The sequence below is a fragment of the Natator depressus genome, chromosome 1, assembly GCF_965152275.1.
Source record: "Natator depressus isolate rNatDep1 chromosome 1, rNatDep2.hap1, whole genome shotgun sequence".
NCBI classification, from domain to species: Eukaryota; Metazoa; Chordata; order Testudines; family Cheloniidae; genus Natator; species Natator depressus.
The window spans coordinates 40,379,090-40,399,634 of record NC_134234.1 but is presented as its reverse complement, the minus strand read 5'-3'; the positions used below and the strand labels follow the sequence as shown (position 1 = coordinate 40,399,634).

General features: G+C 38.4%; 1 protein-coding gene across 3 annotated transcripts in view; it reads right to left on the bottom strand.

Annotated features, from left to right (window-relative positions):
* Positions 1-713: 713 nt before the first annotated feature.
* The window catches only part of IFT88 (intraflagellar transport 88), a 78,925-nt gene continuing 59,093 nt past the window's right edge, over positions 714-20,545 (bottom strand). The window contains exons 24-26 of one of the 3 annotated variants that reach the window (XM_074958158.1): positions 15,153-15,213; positions 2,981-3,079; positions 1,029-1,675 (exon numbers count right to left, since the gene is read on the bottom strand). In XM_074958158.1, the coding sequence (XP_074814259.1) occupies positions 1,554-1,675; positions 2,981-3,079; positions 15,153-15,213 (282 nt within the window). In that variant the 3' untranslated portion in view covers positions 1,029-1,553. Of the gene's footprint in view, positions 1,676-2,980; positions 3,080-15,152; positions 15,235-20,545 lie in introns of those variants that run through there. The other 2 variants (XR_012640233.1, XR_012640234.1) reach the window with 2 other exon arrangements.

Sequence of the window (20,545 nt, the reverse complement as noted above, 5' to 3'; positions counted from 1 at the left end):
ATCACTTGACCATTACCTGTTAGGTTCACTACCTCTGGGGCATCTGGGATTGGCCACTGTCGGTAGACAGGATACTGGGCTGGATGGACCTTTGGTCTGACCCAGTATGGCCGTTCTTATGTTAAGCACTGGGCTTTCTTGGTGACAGTGGTTTCTTTGTATGTGTAACCCTTCTGCCTGTCAGAGTTGGCAGCAACAAGGGCTGGGTTTAATATCTAGGGGATCCATTCCAATAACACAATGCAAACCGGCTCGAGCCCCCACCCAGTGACCTGGGACAAATATATACCACCCCTGCTGGGCGCCTCCAAGAGGCAATACTTCCCCTCTCGCAAGCACATAGTCTGAGTGTAGCAAAAAGCCTTTTAATAACAGAGAGAAACAATGTGGCATTATGTTGGGGAAACACCACCAACAGGATTCATAACACAACCCATGAGCAAAAAAAAAAAAAATTCACCCCAAGCAAATTGAGGCATGCCCCTTTCCCTTTGGTTCTTGAGTCCAGCAACCCCAAATCACCCAAAGTCCCAAAAGTCCAATGACCCAAAAGTCTCTGTCCCTGGTCAGGGCAGCCCCAGAGTTCGAAAGTTTATCTGCGGAGCTTTACCTCCCACCCTGGGTGGAGATGGGACGGGGGTAAGAGGCACCTTACATGATCTGAAGCTCCTTCGCTCAGTTCACAAGTAAAATGATGTTTTTTCTGTCAGCTCTGCACACTCAACCTGGGATCTGAAAATCAAGCTCAGTTCTCAATAACTACGATTCTGCAACTGAAATCTAGTTACAAATTCTGTTTATGATGCACATGCTAGAATAATATCCAGCGCACTCTGTCCACACCCTGGGCTAACAGGAGTAAAATGACAAAATATGATACTTTGCTTTTAAACACCCAAGGAGCTGACTTCTTGAGTGAGGAGGTAGGTGCCAATTTTGAAGTCTGAGTTTAGCTACATTTTGGCTCAGATTCAGCAAATCATTTAAGCCTGATCTTAAGTATGTGCTTATGTCTCTTTCAATTAAGCATTTGCTTATGTGCTTTGCTGAATTGCGCCTTGAAGATGACAGTGTAATGTGTGACACTATTAAAGTAAATCAGTTCATATTGATTATTAAAGTAAATTCTGCTCTCTCATTAGGCCTGTGAAATTTCCATCCTTCTTGCATGATCTTTGAGGTATTTGGGGTTGAAAGATTCTATAAAAATGTACAGCCACTGAAGAGACATCTATGCTTGATACTGTTACAATGTGTAATATCTGTGCAAACAAAAGCTTTCTAAATTTGCTACAATTCACAACCAGTTTGTTAGAAAAGTGCCTGAGCACTGCTTGTATGCACGATCAAAACAAAAAACTCATTTTTTACTGTTTTTATTGATTATAATAGAAACTCTTGACTCCAAATTCACAATTTTATATGTACATTACCATAAATACAACATGAATTTTTCCTCAAACATTTTATCAAATTCTAATATAAAATGATCATTTCTGAATATTTTTCTGCTAAAACTTTCAAAACACATAAATGTTATCCTGTACTGTACATTATTCTGGAAGCAAATCCTCTCCTAACTCTTCATCAGCAAACTCATCTTCATCCATTCTTTTTCTTGCTGCAGTTTTTGGTCTCTCTGTTTGTGGTCCAAGTGGATCTACATAGGAAGCATCTAGGATTCAAAAGAAAACAGTTGAAACGATAAGTTTATGGAGATGGTATGATGGGATAACAAGATTTTGGCAATTAATTGATCTTTAACTATTCATGGTAAATCAGCCCAATGGCCTGTGATGGGATGTTAGATGGGGGTGGGAACTGAGTTACTACAGAGAATTCTTTCCTGGGTATCTGGCTGGTGAATCTTGCCCACATGCCCAGGGTTCAGCTGATCACCATATTTGGGGTCGGGAAAGAATTTTCCTCCAGGGCAGATTGGAAGAAGCCCTGGGGTTTTTTCGCCTTCCTCTGTAGCATGGGGCACAGGTCACTTGCTGGAGGATTCTCTGCACTTTGAAGTCTTTAAACCATGATTTGAGGACTTCAATAGCTCAGACATAGGTGAGAGGTTTATTGCAGGAGTGGGTGGGTGAGATTCTGTGGCCTGCATTGTGCAGGAGGTCAGACTAGATGACCATAATGGTCCCTTCTGACCTTAATATCTATGAGTCTATGAGCTTGTATCAATCACACGAGACTAAAATCAAGAATTATGTGGAGCATGCTATAGCTGTGCAAGATGCTTTACAGGACACGAGTGACACTGATTTCATGCCCTGAAGAGTTTACCACATTGGGATTTACTAGCTCAAACCATTATACCCACGTGCAGTCTCATTTAAGTCAATGAGATTCTGCATGGGTGTAAGAGTATATGCAGGTTTGGGGGTCTACATTACCCCATTACAGAACAGGAGGAGATAACACAGAGAGGAGGAAGAGAACAATAGCAGTCATGCAGATGTTCTGGTGGCTAGAGTTTCTTTTTCAAAATTATTTCTATTGCTTTATTACAGGTATATAGTCAATATGCAAGACTTAGAGAAATAGGTTTTAGGAAGGGGCTTGGCAGAGGAGGAATGGTGGATGGGTTCAGTAAGAGAATTCCAGGCATTAATGAATTTCCATGGGATTTAGGTGCCTATCTCCCTTAGGCTCTTTTGAAAAGCTCCCCTTAATAAAATAAGAATGTGTGATTGTAAAAGTACAAAAACTGGTAGAGGATTGCAGTGAGCAGATTCGGTAGTTGAAATCACTTTTTGAAATGGATATGTCCTTTTGACCACATACAAGCATAAGTTAATGATTTAATGGTAGACCTGGGAACAAAGAAGCTATAACTATTTTTCCATCCATGTTTCATGATGAAAATTCTTCCACAATTTGTGCAATTCAATATGATTTTTAGCAATTATTTTTCTCATTCCCTTTGTCTCGGCAAGATGGGGCAACTCAGAAGGTACCACAGTCCACTTGCCTATTTCTTTATTACCGCTGCTTTCATAGGGCTCATTTGTTCCAGGCAGAGCCCTCAGCTTGGCACTTAGTCGTTCCCCTTTAGCACTACCGCCACTATCTGGAAAAAAAAAATTAGAAACACCACAATAAAACACTGTCGCATTCTTCATGAAAGCAAGCTAAGCAACTGAAATTGGACTAATTTGCATGAAATAAGTTTTTTATATCTTACGCCATTTTCCTGAGGGCCACCATATTGAATTTTAATACAGATTTCTAAAAATATGACCTCTGTGATCTGTGTAACAAAATACACAGTGCCACTCATGCTGTGGGATAATTAAACTTTTATTTTACGTCTTTTTAGCTTCAAATTCTAACATCTTAAAGCATCTATTAAAATTAAGGAAAAGTAATATTTGAGGGTTTAAATAGATTAAAACATGCGATTCCTACAAACGATGCCTGTTTTACAATGCATACACACATTTCAGACATGTATATATATATTGGTGTGATCCACCTGTCAGACTATCAGTCTTAAATCCAGAACACTTACTTTGCCTTTCATTAGAAAGGCCTGTGTGGCACTGCTATTAGCATGGCAGTCAGGCACAGTTCATGCATACGGCACATCCTGGCTCTGCATCTTGCCGTAAACATTCTATTCCCAGCTCAGTTTGCAATGGGCCCCCTGGAATGCGACTGTTCTGATGGCTGCCTAGTATCCAGACACTGTCAGATTAACATTCTAGTGCCACAGCAGTATTCCAGACCCTCTAAACGGTAGATTCACAGGGCAGCCTTGAATCTTTTTCACAGTTTATTGGAAGCTTTCAATTTTGTCTGCTGGAACAATTTGAGATTCAATATTTTGCTTCCAGGGGAAAATGCCCCTTGTTTTGGATTGGTGTATTTGCAGAGCAGCTTATGCCATGCAGCCAAACATAAGTATACTGCTCTGCAACATGCAACAATGCTGTTATTAGAAATGTTTCCAGCTGAAAGGGAACAGGCAACGGGGATGAAGTCAGGAGTTGGCTACAAATTATAATTCCCCATATTTATTACATATGTTCTGTTCATAAATTGTTATAATTTTTACAAATGTATTCTTCCCCAAGGAAGACAAATATTTATTTTACTCTAATATGACTGCTGAGTGCAGCATGCTCAGCCATTCACAAGCCCTACAGGAGGACATTGCCTCTGCTCCAAGGAACATATAATCTAAGTCAGACAGAGAAAATATAGTTTTGGGTATAGGGTGAGGAGAAGGGTTTATTATTTATCTATCTTTGGTGGATTATTATCGAAAGGCTTCATGGATGAAATGTGTTTTAAGGAGGGATTTGAATAAACAGAAATCAGTTGGGAGAGAAGGGGCCTGATCCAAAGCTCAGTGAAGTCTCTTACTAATTACATCATGCTTTGGACAAGACTCAGGGGCCAGGAAGTGAGTAGCAAGCTAGAAGTAGTATGGAAGAAGGTGTGAAGATGAGAATCGGAGGATTAAAAAGGGTCTGCAGGGAGAACTAAGAGAGAAGGTAGGATCTGTGCACTAGGTGTTACAATAATACAAATAATAAATAATAATAATGCCGTAGGACTCTGAAGACAGTAAGTTTGCACTTGATGAAAGTGACAGGAAAGGAAGGGATATGAAGAGGGATAGTGAAGGGATGTGAAAAGGGGAATCACATGGCTGGGCTTGCCAGAGAGGAAGACTACTAATGGTAGCAATTGTATAAATTTAATAGGTTCGTTTCAGAGAGGAGGAGGTTGCTGAAACCAAGATAAAGAAAATCAAGGTAGCATGTGAAAGGGTTCTGACAGTTAGAAAGGAAGCACGTAATTTAGAGATATTGCAAAGCAGCAGCAGCAGGGTTTGACATAAACAGAAAAGCAGGAGAAGAGCTGAACATAGACTATAAATAAACTGAAGACCTGAAGAAGAGCTCTGTGTCCCTCAAAAATTTGTCTCTTTCACCAGCAGAAGTTGGTCCAATGAAATATTGCCCCATACACCTTGTCCCTCTCATAAATAAACCATCCACTGTACTTTAGCACCCTAAATTGAGCAATTTTAACTATGAGGCCTCTTGGACTGAATCCTTATGTAGCTTTTACTTAGTCCTTACTCAGGCAAAATTATCATGACATTAAGTGAATGGGACATGTGACAGAGTAGCTGTGGATTTCCCTATTTTTTTTTATTCAAACACAAGAAACCACTTCTTTCTGACAAAACAAAAACTAGCAGACTGAAAAAAAAATGAAGGTTTTCTGAAGTGAAATACAACATGCAGTATGTGATTTGCTTTGTCTGCATATTTACTCCTTACACATAAAACAGCACCCATTGTACAAAATGAAAAGCTTTCAATTCTCAAAGCAAAATACAGGACTATAAAAAGAGTTCATTCTACTAACTAGCGAGACCTACCACTCTTTTGTATCTGCCTTTAAATACTGATACACTTTTACCAAGTTATTTGCCTTTTCAACACCTAGCCCATTACCAAGTTTCAACCAAACCAATCTGAATTTGCTAAAGACATGCTCTGTTGATGCTGAGCTGGCTGGACAGAAGTGGAGGTCTGTTAATAATGGATATAATTCTGAAATCAACTGTCCTGTCTTCCATAGCTTTACTTCCATAACTAAGATGCTCACCTTCCAGACCAACAATCTCCCAATTAGCAATGACTCCACCCATTTTTCTTCCCCTCTGGGCTTCTAGACATTTTTTCCCCTTTTGTTTCTTAATAGGCATAAAAAGATCCATTCTTGTGTTTTCATCACTTCCCTTTTAACTATTTAGAATAAAGCTTTCACTCACAGATTGAAATTAGAGCTTGATTTAAAAACTTTCAAATGAATGCTATATTTATATAAATACTTTAGAGTGACACACAAGTTCAGAAGAGGAACACTTTCCAAAAACTGCTGGGTTGGGTTTTTTTTCTGGAAAAAACTGAGGATTTAGTTTCTGATTTAGTTTAGAGTTTAGGATCTGAGGATTTAGACCTCTATGCTAATGGGGTGCATATCCAAGAGCAAACCATTAACCACCCCCCCCCCCAAAAAAAAACACAACCCCACAAGATGGAATAAGCCTGGCTGCAAAACCTGTAGAACACTTTTTTTTGTATCTTCTATACAAGCAGTACAACACAAAACAACAGTGTTCACCTCTCATTGATTTTTTTCAATCTGAAAACCATCATATTTAGTGAACTACCAGAGTCAAACCAACCAACAAACCAATCCTATAAGTTTCTGCTCAAGCAAAACTCCCATATCTTTGGGGGTTATGAACAGAGATTGAAAGGAAAAGCCGCTCCTACTTATCAAGAGGGGAATCTTTGCTTTTGGGAGGTGTTAAACCCTAGCAAGGGATGCATGACTTGGCCGTCACTGGGTAGTAATTAATAAGCTTGCTGACTGAGAGCTTTATAATATGATTGTAAGTAGTGAAAACTTCTGTCATAAAATTTTACATTTTGCAGTTCTCTTTGCATATAAATCTTTTATATATTTTTTTACTCTCTCTAAATGTGTAATTTGGCCAACTCCATGGAACTTAATTTTGCAATGGAGACTGTAGGACTGTAGGACCCCACACTGGACAGAAGAATTTCAAAGGAGGAGCTGGCTTTTAAATCATTTTAGCACAAATGTGCATACTTCACAGAGGTGAGATTTCTCGTCTGTAGTCAACAGAAAATCTGGTTTGCTTTAATATGCATTCCACACTTGTGGGTTTTGGAAATAACACCAAATTTCACCAAAAATGACCACTGATTGTCTGCCTGTCTAGCCAAGGAAAAAAGGAAACAGCTGTAAAATTAAATAAAAATGTGTTATTAAAAATGCATCACCCTTGATTAAAGAATAATTTACACAGACCTTTTAACACTTCTGAGAAAGGTCTGCACCTATTTTCAGGGAAAAGACAGCTGCCAAAATGGGAGGAAAGATAGAGATCAGGCAAAGAAAGAGTCCAAAGAAACCAAAAGCAGGACAAGTTCACAAACCTGTTATAACCACTGGGTTGTCAGAAGGCATGTATAAAGAAATAAAAATATAAAGATAATATGAAGACAAAGGATGACAATGAAAACTCTATGGAAGCAAGGAATTTCTGTAGAGGTTTTATCTGCTACTGTATAGATTCTGAGTTATAATAATAACAGTGTAATTGTTGGAAAGACTAAACAAGCACTTGCAGTAAAGATCCACTGCAAACATTTCTCAGACTGCAAATAAGTTCTACCTACCTTATTCTAGGAACAGTACAAATAGTAAGAAGAGCAATTTTATCATTTACTTTTAAAATAATAAAAGTTACTGCCCATAATGAAAACAATATTATATGCAGTCACAAATTTTAGTCAATTAACTTTATTTATTTAACAATGGCACATATAGTGAAGAGTTGAACTAGCTCTTTGTGTCAGTGACTAACTTCCAGTGAAAGTAAAGTGACTTTAATCTGCAAAGGAGCAATTTATCATTCTCTAATAAAAAGCCATTAGTATATCATCATTGTAATTAGTCGAGCAGGGCCATTCACACTGTATTGATTTTTGGTCCATCCAAAATGCCAATAAACCAATACAATATTAATTGAAGGAATGTTTTTCTTTGGTTTAAAGAACCAAAAAATAAAAAACCTCTAAAAGAATTTGAATACAAAAAGCAGGTTAAGATATTTTATAAATTTGATTTAAAAATTATATTTAATCATAAAAAGCAAGTAAACTTGGAATTATGGCTACCACTCTCAATCTCCCTTACTTCTTCTCTCAATCTGTGCGCATAATGGTTAATCGGATTTATACATGCATAGAGATGGATAATACACTCCGAATCCTGGGATTTATTACTGTGCATAAAATCCTGTGCCAATCCTCCTGGGGTTTCCTAGCACAAATGGTCACACAAAAGAAAATAAAGAATTAACCTCTCATCTGCTGGTAGCTGCTAGGCTACTGACAGACTATTTGTCATTTTCAAGTGTGAGGCTAACTCTAGAGGAAAGGTCAACAAAAAATCAGAGGTTGTTATGGAAAAACCAATGCACCAATTACATTCACAGCAAAATAGATTTGGTGACCATTTATTCAATACACAGACAAAGTACATTCCCCTGTGAAAGCACTAGCACACCTTACCAATTTTTTAAATTAACATTTGATTGACATGACTAGTCTTAAATATGAAATCAGAGATTTCACTTGAGTTCATAAAATCACTAGAAAAGACAAGTCATGGACGTTGTAATCATGCTCACTCAGTAATATCGTAACACCCTGTTAAATAGAGAGATCTGATGACTGTATTCCTATATGTCGCTCTACACAAGAGCTCACTGTTGTAATGATTGCTTTGTTTTTTATATTTACATGGCATGCATTTGTAAACCTGTTAAAACTTCCTAAATAAACAAAGCATTAAAATAAATAAATCATATATGCTTTTATCTGATCTTTGCAATACACAAAACAAGGTGGGTTAAGGGTAGAGTGGCAGCCTTAACTCTGATTTTCCTATATGCAGTATTGTTGTAACTGTGTTGGTCACAGGATATTAGCGAGACAAGGTGGGTGAGTTAATATCTTTTACTGAACCAACTTCTTTGGTGAGAGAAACAAGCTTTTGAGCTTACACAAAAGAAGAGCTCTGTGTAAGTCTGAAAGCTTGTGTCTCTCTCTCTCTCTCTCTCCAACAGAAGTTGATTCAATAAACATATTACCTAAAACACCTTGTTTCTCTGCTTTTCCTAGCTACTTATGTCATATGCTTAATGTAAAATTTAGCGTAATTACATATTATGCATAAATGTGCACACTTACTAATGGTTCACTCATATACTTTCAACTGCACTTTAAAAGCTACTGTTGATTATTGTACATTCAGATGGTGCAGACTGCTAGAAGGGAAAATTAAACTAAAAAGAATGAACATAAAAAACAAATCCACTGGTAATTTTTATGTGGAAGAATGATTAGTACAGCAAAATCTTGTATACGTAGTTCTACTTTGGAATACTTAAAGGTTTTGGCACTGCTATCTCCAGCTGAAAAGGTTCTAATTTCTCTGCAAATGTTTTTGTACTTCTTAGTCGGCAGATTAGTTACATGTGTAACACCAACAGACCCCGGTTGTCGGCGGGCGGGGTACATACTTCCCCTAACTGAAGAAGTGTGTCCCGAGCTTCAGAGACTTCCTAATTGAAATCCTGGATGAGCTCCCACTTGTTACACCAACAGACCCTGGTTGTCGGCGGGCGGGATTGAACCCGGGATCTCTGGAGCTTAGTGCATGAGCCTCTACCACAGAGTAGGGCAAACTTTTGAATGATGGTGGTGGTGATGGTGGTGGGGGTCCATGGAGAAAAGGGAGCTTGGTTTGATTTGACCAAAACCCATGAATTCAGCACTCTGCCCAGCTAATGCAAAGTCTTTTATCTAAAATTCTGCTCAAGTGTAAACCATTTCTAGCATGGAAGTTAAACTAACCCATAGGGTGTGCTAATACACAGAAAACATGTTCAGTTTATTCCAGTGTGAGGATCTGGAGTTAATGGAGCATGAAGGGGAAAATAGTCCAGTCCCCCCTGGAAGCCAACTGAAAATACAACTGATTGTGAAGCTCTTGCCTTAAGATAGTGAGAAGACTTTCTGCAAATCTCTTGCCTTACAGTGCAGACCTGAACTGCAATGCCTATTGCCCTTCATACTCTAAAATCCATGTGTCCCTTTGTTACACAAGGAGCTTCCTGTAGGCTCTACTAAGTGTATACAAATATGAAGAGCCAACCCTATTCCACTCTCTGAGGTAACTGTAGGAGGGATGGAGAGGGCAAAGAAACTCAGATTTTCCTTGTGGAGTTTCCTTCACTTTTTTCCCTGTTGGGGTCTGGGGAGTCAAGGAGAAGGCGAGCAGTGCAGCCTTTCAATCCCATGGATTCTGGAGATGGATGAGAGAAGGGGACCAACCCACCTGCAGACAACTTGCTCACTCTAAACTGCCTCTCTGGGCCACTATCTCCTCTCTGTATTTTTTTTATTACAGAAAAGCATTGTAAGGTGAGAAACCAATATCATCTCATCCCATCCCATCACCCAAAAAAAAAAAAAAATGCAAAATGCAAATCTGAGGCTTGCTGAGGAAAGATATGTTTTCTACATATGTTAGGAGAACCCCAAAGTGGTCAAATTTTGGATGTTCATTTTAGCTATAATCTTTGAAATTGCCAGATCTAGACTGTGTCTAGATCTTTTAGTGATACTTCTGGGTCTTTCTGTAAAAGAAAAAAATAATTCCAAGCTTATTTCTCATCTCTCTGTTGTAGCAAAATGCTACTTAGTTGTGCATTGGAAAAAGAAAGAACCTTGAAACTGTTTAAAGGGTCAGGAACATATTTCTTGTGGAAAACCTTGCTAACAATACAAAAATAAATCGTAGTGATTTCAACACAACTTGGTTCCCTTTTTTGAAATTTGAACAAATTAAACCTTCAAAAGCAACCAAGACTGGATAACTTTTAACTGCTTTTCTTTGCTATGATAGAGCTACAGTCCTCCACTGAACACTCTTGCAGATCTCTGTTTTTCTGGTCTCCCCTTTTTGTACTCTATCTGCCATATATATGCAGACAAGAGTTGAATTCTTAGAATTATGCTGTAATGTTTCTCCTGCATCTTCTGTATGGTTTTATTTCTGAAAAGTAGTATATTATTTTTAAGTTTTATGGGCAAATCTAGCCCACTTAATCCTCCCACTAGTCTCCACTCTGCATGTGTTTTCAGTGTCACTGTCCAAAACAAGGGAGCCTTGTACTATTATTGGTTCTACTATAAGTAAGCATACAGTTCTGTCACAGATTCTGGGACCTCCATGACTTCTTCTGGGGCAGAGCTGGAGCAGCTGTCAGCCCCAGGGTTGTAGCCAGCCCTGGGGCATTAGCCCCCGGAACGGCGGCCAGCCTAGGGGCTTGCCAGAGCAGTGGCTGGTGTTGGGTCAGTAGGCTGGAGCAGCAGTAATCAGCCCCTACCACAGGAGCAGCAGTGGGGCTGGAGCAGCTGCAAGCCCCAGAAGTGCTCTGTTTGTTCCCCTACAGGGTATTTTAGTAAAAGTCAGGGATGGGTTGCGGGATTCCGTGAATTTTTGTTTATTGCCCGCGACCTGTCCCTGACTTTTAATAAAAATATTTGTGACAGAATCTTAACCTTAACAATAAGTAAGTAGATATGGATAAAACATTTGAAAAAGTCTATGAAAACTAATAAAGAAACATAGGCATGTTTGGCTGCAAGAAAGTAAAGTTAAAAATTATAAAAATAGTATGTAAAAACAATCCCTTGTACTCAGCAGACAAGAACTGAGTTCAGGATTCCACATTTTTCCTGGATCAGCTCATGATATTAAATCTCTAAAATAGTTCAGAAAAATGATCCCCACTGGTCTTTGCAAAGAAACTGAAGAAATAATCCCCAAATTTGTGTATTTAATTTTTTTTAGTAATAAACATATCAAAAAATCTTGAATAAAGTAACCCACATTTATGTTATTTGTGTGACTCAGGCAGACTGTGTACATAGAATTTTTAAACTGTGAAACATAGACTTGCAATCCTGTTGAGCTACGCCAAGCACAGAAAAAATGAGTATTTAGGGCTTCTGGTCCCACTGGATCTTACTGCAAGTTTGTAAATGGGAGCTATACAACAATACAGTCCTTATGTCTATTGCCTCTTTTGTGCCAACTTCTTCACTGATAGCGTTTCCGAGGGCTAGCATACCCAGTTATCAATTGGTGGTGCCTTTGACTGCTTCTGAAAAGTTTTAGTAGTACATCTTGCCTCAACTTTTAATTGGGAGCCCCAGCAAAAATACCTTCAGGCTCAGTACAGAGCCTCCTTTGTAATACTGCTTATTTGTTGAGCTGTTTCAAAAACTGTTTGATCTTTGGTCAGTTGCACCAAATTTGCATAAATGAGCATCCTTAGAACCTTTTCCTACAAAGATTTGTTCCCAAAGCATAAACTCTCTTCAGTCTCTCAGGAGTTAAATACAATAACTGCACAACTTTGCACAAAAATCAAAATCAATATGGAAGAGTGCACAGCTATAGCTCAACTCAGACCCCATTGCTCTTATGAGATTTGATCTCTTACATTAGTGTTCCAAGGGTCCATACGTTTCTCTACATGTGGTCTATGGCCGACGTATGAATCTGTGGAATTGAAAAAACTCAGTGCCTTAGAATTACTAGAGCTTGTGGCAGAAGCTCCTAATGAGTTCAACTGTCTTTCCATTTTCCACATATATTTTTTGTCCTTAAGAGAGCTATTGGCAAAATGCTAGCTCAGGGTCTTTAATGCTGTCTTAACTTCTCAGCTAGAATCTTTCTTATTTCCCCTATTAGCTGTCCTCTTGCATTTATATCCTTATTTATTAAGCTACCAAACATCCCTTTCTCTCTCAGTTAATGTTCCATTCTTTCACTAACAAGGGTACATACGATGACAGAATGTAGCAGTGAAAGAGGCCCTTTGCAACACTTACATGGATATCAGGGCCATTGTTTTGCACAGGTCTGAATCCCTTGGTCTGACCCCAACGCTGCCCTCCATTTCTACCTAAACAAGCATGGGGTCCACAAGTCATCCTGCATGGCTACTTTGTAACCAGACCATAGGTGCAGAGGACTTTGTCTGGGCCCAGCCCACTATAGTGAATTTCTTCCTTAGGGTTTATAAGTAGGGCCCTACCAAATTCATGGGCCATTCTGGTAAATTTCACAATCACAGGATTTAAAAAATCTGAACTCTCTCAGTGTTGTAACCATGGGGGTCCTGACCCAAAAGGGGGTCGTGTGGGGTGGTTGCATGGATACTGTAGAGGGGACGTTTTATTGCCACCCTTACTTCTGTGCTGCTGCTGGTGGCAGCACTGCCTTCAGAGCTGGACCTCCAGACAGCAGCTGTGCAGCTTCCTGCAGCCCGGGGAGGTTCCTGGAGGTGGGTCTGCCCTGGTCCCAGGAGCGAACCATGCAGGGAAAGAGGAAGTTCCATCCCTCCCCAGCTCAACCGTCACCCACCCGTAAGGCTGGCCCTGCTCCCCGCATAATATGCCACCCTCACTTCTGTGCTGCTGCTGGTGGTGGTGCTGCCTTCAGAACTGGGTGCTTGTCAGCAGCCATCACTCTGCACTCTCCAGCCACCCAGCTCTGAAGGCAGCAAAGTAGTAAGGGTGGCAATATCGCAAGCCCCCTACAACAGATTTCACAGGGGAGAGCAGATTTCATGATCCATGACGTGTTTTTCACAGCCATGAATTTGGTAGGCCCTATTCATAAGGATCGTGAATCTCCAAGATTCATATAGGTGACAAGAACCCAAAAATCAGTTATCAGAAAATGAGGCAATCTGAAATGATATTATCGTATGTTTTCTAAATATAACAGTTTTCTATAACTTCAGATTTAATTAATGTGAATAAATGTTTAGGTGACAGTACAGGTGTGTGTGATAAAGCAGACTAAAACATCCCATACATAAACATGTGGCGGTCATATCTATGCAATAAATTGCAGAACTATGTATTGTTTATCATGCACTTTTGACTGCCTGACCTGCACTTTGCTCACTAATCTATCTGTGTAGGATTTATTCTAATATTTCAAATCCCTGAGCAGATTCAAAAAAACTGTCCCAGAAATGTTTTCTTCTCTTCTCTTTTCTTCCTCTTTTCCCTCCCACCATGAGAAATTTCCCCTTAAAATTATCTTGGCCTGAGGCCCAAAACGGCAATATTCAAATCCCCAACAAGTGATGGGGATTCTATATAAAAATATATAAAAATATAATTAATATATATAAAAATATAATTAATATAAAAATGTAATTAATTCAAAGTCTATCTCGTAGGATGGCAGAGCTGAAAATGGGGGCTTCATACCATTACAAAATAGAAATATAACCCTTTTCCTAAGGCACCCCAGGACTCTGTTCTAGCCCCGTAAGATCCTAAAATAGGAGACTTAATAGATGTAAAATGTTTAAGTCCTGAAAAGCTATTTTGGGCTATGTTGGTGGTTTTCATGGCTCTCTCTGAGCCTTATACAGTTGGATAAGTGGTAATTAAGACATCTGGCTTCGCAGGTGGAAGGATAAGAAAAATAGTCCAATTTTTATTAAAAAACAAAAACTTCCTGAACCATTCCACACATTGGTTTTCTGTAACAGGAAGTGTAAGCAGAATGTAAGATAGGTGGTATGAAACTTTTCCAAGCACGTATTTGGTACCTGCATAAGTCACCCATGGCTTTGCCATTCATGAGTAATGTGATGTGACCATCCACACATGCACAGTGGCATTCACTTTTGTGTGTGATCAGTCCAAAATGTCTTTTTATAGCATCTATGAAAATCCCCCTGTATTTCCTACTTTATGGCACTATGCTAAATTTCTCTTGGGCCACTTACACATTATAGTGATCACCTTTGTTTATAAAATCCTCTTATCCCTGCTAGATTTTTGAAAAGCTGATTTTCTGTTGCATCTGCATCTATTGGATTTGACATCTATAAATCAAAATGGTTATGCTGAATTGTAAATCTGTCTGAATTTGTCCCAGTGTTGATAATTGTTATCACACTCCTCCTCCAGAGAACCAGTTCCAAGTTTTAGGATTTGAGGAAGTGTCTGCAAGTCATGGCAAAAATCTCCCCAATTAAAAACAATTCACAGAAGCATTTTACAAACCTGTTCTTATAGCTGCTTTTTCCTCTCTCTCAGGGCACTTGGCAATGACTCTTTAAAATAAGTGTTGTTCATCCAAAATTTAACATTCAAAGAGTGTTCAGTTAAACTATTATAAACAGGTCACAGATGTATTTTTAGGAAAACTGTGAGACCTGTATGTGCTATATAAACCCTAAAACAAAACAAAAAAGCTACTGTATTAGTGGAGATTTTACAGAGCAAAGATTAATATTCACAATACTAGGACCAAAGGAGCTAAAAAATGTAAGAGAAGTTTGCAAAATAATATTTATGTATTACTCAATATGTACTTGTATAAATATAAAAGGGTTTACAACTCTAAGAAAAACTCTTCTTTTAGAACTTTGACAACTCCAACACTTAAGCAAAGTTGTTATTCCAAGTACTTACCCCCGCTACCACTCCCTTCTCTGCGGCTACGCGCACTGCCATCTCTGCCAGATTTAACACGCTAGAACAACAGTGAAATAAGCTTGAAGGAACAAACACAAACCCTATTTAGCATAATTATATTAGATAGAATTGCTGAAGCTCAAAATTCAATTTACTGCTATAAACAGTAGAGAACACTAAATTGGACTTAAATTACAGTAATATTGTATTGTGCAACTAAAATCTTATTTCTTCAGTACAAAAAGTTGCATTTGATATCAGTGTTAAATACAATGTTTACACAGAACTAATGAAGTTCAAACAAAAAAATTCAATAAAATCTGTTCTTTCAGATAACATTTATATAAGAATAAAAATATCTTACATGAAGTTTTGATTAGTACAGCTGAAAAAATTCTCAAGGTATCCCCCTCTACATAAGTTCAAAGTAGTATTTGCCTACTAACATCTTGTAAATTCAAGAAGTGTTTTATTATTGTAAAGATTCAAGTGGGGAGGAAGAAAATTTAGAAAGAGAAATATTTACCCCACAGGTCTTACATTTCTAATATTTGGCACAGGACTGTATGTCAGGAAAAAAGTTAATTTAATTTGTCGTTGAGTGCTAAATCTAACATGAAGGTAATGGTAAATAGTATAAAAACTATGTTTAAAATGTCAACTTTCTCAGAATGAGGAAAGGACCACAAACACCTTCCAGCTGTGTTATTTTTAAGATTTAAAAATGTTACTGTTATTTTGTCCAAGCAATACCTCTGTATTGCATGATTGAATAGGCCTCTGATTTCGAAATCCCAATATTCAGATGCATATATCTTGTCAATTACAGAAAATATACATCTTAATAAGGACCTTTTGATGGACAGCTGCAAAGAATCAACATTTAGAGCCTCCATCTGTGAGTTGTTTTTTTTTTTTAAAAAAGCTCTATCTAAATTCAGTGTATAAAATTAAGAGCCTGTTTAAAAAAGATGTGTGGACTATATAAGCCCTTGGTTGAAAACCTAGATCATGTGACATAAAATGACTTTCCTAAGCAGTTTATTTTAATATTAGTTGAAATTGTTTAGCTGAGTGGAGATTCAGTAATAACAAATTAGTTGAGGTTCTTTAAGGCCTTAACATTTTAGCACCTGATCTTGGAAACATGATGTACGTATTTAACTTTAAAGTATGAAGCATAATCTAGTTAAATTCCAATGAAGGGAGTAATCCCTTTGAACTCAGTGTGACTACACACATGAAGTTAAGCATTTGCATGACTGTTTGCAGGACTGAGGCCTTTGCCATCATCTACGCTATCACCAGGATCAGATGGTATTCACCCAAGAGTTCGGAAGGAACTCAAATGTGAAATTGCAGAACTACTAACTGTAGTCTGTAACCTATTGTTTAAATCGCTTCTGTACCAGATGACTGGAGGATAGATAATTTTTAAAAAGGGCTCCAGAGGTGATCCCGGCAATTACAGGCCTTTAAGCCTGACTTCAGTACCAGGCAAACTGGATGAAACTATAATAAAGAACAATATTGACAGACATATAGATGAACATAATTTGTTGAGGAAGAGTCAACATGGCTTTAGTAAAGGGAAATCATGCCTCACCAATCTATTAGAATTCTTTGAGGGGGTCAACAAGCATGTGGACCAAGGGAATCCAGTGGATATAGTGTACTTAGATTTTCAGAAAGCCTTTGACAAGGTCCCTCACCAAAGGTTCCTACGCAAAGTAAACTGCCACGGGATAAGAGGTCAACTATATGGCAGATGAAATATAATGATGATAAATGCAAAGTAATGCACATTGGAAAGCATAATCCCAACTATACATATAAAATGATGGGGTCTAAATTAGCTGTTACTACTCAAGAAAGAGATCTTAGTCATTATGGATAGTTCTCTGAAAACATCCACTCAATGTGCAGCGGCAGTCAAAAAAGCTAAAAATGTTGGGCATCAGTGAGAAAGGGATAGATAAGAAGACAGAAAATATCATATTGCCTCTATATAAATCCATGGTATGCCCATATCTTGAATACTGCGTGCAGGTGTGGTTGCCCCACCTCGAAAAAGATATATTGGAATTGGAAAAGGTTCAGAAAAGGACAACAAAAATGATTATGGGTATGGAACAGCTTCTGTATGAGGAGAGATTAATAAGATTTGGACTTTTCAGCTTGGAAAAGAGACGGCTAAGGGGAGATATAATTGAGGTCTATAAAATCATGACTGGTTTAGAGAAAGTAGATAAGGAAGTGTTGTTTACTCCTTCTCATAACACAAGAACTAGGGGTAACCAAATGAAATTAATAGGCAGCAGGTTTAAAACAAATAAAAGGAAGTATTTCTTCACACAGCGCACAGTCAACCCGTGGAACTCCTTGCCAGAGGATGCTGTGAAGGCCAAAACCATAACAGGGTTCAAAAAAACTAGATAAATTAATGGAGGATAGGTCCATCAATGGCTATTAGTCAGGATGGACAGGAATGGTGTCCCTAGCCTCTGTTTGCCAGAAGCTGGGAATGAGTGACAGGGGATGGATCACTTGATGATTACCTGTTCTGTTCATTCCCTCTGGGGCACCTGGCACTGGCCACTGTCGGAAGACAGGATACTGGATAGATGGACCTTTGGTCTGACCCAGTAGGGCCATTCTTATGTTGTATAAATACAACAGTGTCTGGTGGATTATTTACCTCCATCACGACCAATCCTCTCAAAGTACCCTAAAGATGTACATAAATTCACATCTATTTTATTTTAAAATATTTATTTCCCTTATGAAATTCTTGCAAACTAATGTTATGCAAAGGGTCTAGTTTTACTTTGTGCATGGTTTTTATTATTTTATTTTAAATTTATCTTGATCTCCAGTTAATGGTTGCATCCCATATAACTGAAAACAAAAAGGCACTTACATTCTGGAGACTGAGCAGCTGCAAAATGATCCTAAAAGTCTCGAAAAGGTATGTACTGTATAACATACAAAGTGCGGGCACATGCATTCCAACTTCATACTCACAGCACTGTGGAAAGCTCTTGAGTATTTCAAACATCAGGGCAAATTTAAAAAACAACAACTGGAAATGAAGGACGTGGGTCTAATGTGGAACAAGTAGGTTTTATGTGTTGGCGTTTCATTTGTGAAAACGCAAGATCAAATTCTCTAATGGGTCACAAGTGGAAATGAGTTTGCTTTACATCCTACTCCCACATGGATGACAGAATTCTTTTTGGCACAACTGGCAGCCTCTGGTCAAGAGAGACCCAGGACTGGAAGAGCAGAAATGTGCTACACATTAGAACTGAGATGCACTGAGGAAAATCATATGGTGTCTGTACATATTATCCCTGGCTCACATCACAGCTTATCAGGCACTCAGTCATTAAATTCACGTAGAGAAATAAATACGCAATGCTATTACCTGCATATGAACCAATGCCAATAAGGTTTTGTGAATTTGTTACCAGTACCAGTATGTGTGCACATCTCTTAAATGAAATATCAGGGAAATGTTAATGCACTAAGGAATATTCAGGGGAATAGTCACCTACCTCACAGATGTTTCCAGATCTCTGGCTGGAGACCTTCAAGCACTTGTCTACACTTGGAAATTTACAGAAATAGTTATTCTAGAATAGTTATTTTGATATAAGCCCCTGTGTGGACACTCTTATTACAGAATAAGAGTGGCCACATAGGAGTTTTCCAGAATAGCTATTTTGGTAAATTTCCAAATGTAGACAAGACCTTAGTAAGACGCATTGAAAAGCAGGGCATATTCCACAAGTATTTAATTAGCTATTTACTGCCTCACCACTTGGCACAGTAGTAAAGAGATCACGGCTTGGTCTGAAATATCGAGGAAGGGAAACTGAGTTTAAATTGCTGTCGAAAACAGAGAGCAATAACTGACCTGTCCCTTTCTTTGCGGACTGAAATCAGTATCTGGCAGGGAATCGTAAGGGGTGAATTTTATAATTTCTGAGCTACAGAATTCAACCTCTAACAACTGGAGAGGCACAAAGTGAATCATAGTGTGAGACCCTTATTTTGCATTGCCATGCTGGTGTTAGGACAGAACATGTAAAATGATGCACTGTCGTAATTAACATAACATTCCAGTCATCTGCAAATTAGCTTCTCCAAATTATGGTTAATTTACCATAGCAGTATAAAATGGATTGTATTAGAGTTTGTGCTTCCACATACATATCTTGTGATTAAATGGAGGACTATAGTATTCAGCAGCTAGTCCCTGGACTTTCAGTGACTAATGTATTAAGTCAAATGAAATATTACATTTTTAACATCATTGACATATTGCTATAATCTTAAACAACTAAGTTAAACAATCTAATTGTTTAAATATTTTCACTAGTAGTTTAATGCACAGAAGGAGTAAGTGTTCAAAAGTACCCAGAAAACTCAGGTTCACATCATCAAGTAAAAATGTTAAAAATAAACAAACAACCAAATAAAAATAGTATTTGTATAAAAAGTGTGAATATATTTTTTAAAAGGTACTTTTCTTTCCTTTTATTTGCTGCCCTACGCTGCATAATTAAAAACTCAAGAAAAAGTAGTGCCGGTATTGTATACAATTGAGTAATTACCTCTCCAATCCCAGGGATCTCCGCCCTCCAATTAAGAATTAATCCAGTTTTTATTAATCCAGTTTCAAGTTTAGTTCCTGACCTTTCCTGAGCAGAGTTTACCAGTTATTTCATATTGTGGCAAAGTGAGTGTGTTTGTAACTTGGACCATTACCCACTAGAGATAAAGCAGAACCAATTTAACTCATTTCAGTGAGAAGCTCTTGGAGTTGTACTCTGAAAAGGTAATGTTTTATCTGCTTAGCTGTTTCATTACTAATGTCATTATAGTGGGGTGGCACCACCACCAAAGTTAAGGCTGAGCCTTGCTTATTGTTTAGCAGTCAATTTTTCTAAATGCATTAAGTCCCACATGCTTTGGGAAATTGTCTTCAAACTGTTATGTTGCAACAGGGGCTGCGGTAGAGTTTATGGTACAAATATGGGGTCATTTGATTGAGGAGTTCCCAATAACTAGGGCCCTACCAAATTCACAGCCATGAAAAATGCGTCACAGACTGTGAAATCTGGTCTCTTACCCTATACTACACAGATTTCATGGGGAGACCAGAGTTTCTCAAATTGAGGATCCTGACACAAAAGGGATCCTGACACTGCTGGCGGTGACTCTGCCTTCAGAGCTGGGCTTCCAGCCAGCAGCCGCTGCTCTCCAGCTGCTCACTCTGAAGGCAGATCTTCTGCCAGCAGCAGCGCAGAAGTAAGGGTAGCAGTACCGCAACACCCCCGACAATAACCTTGTGACCCTCCACAATTCCTTTTTGGGTCAGGACC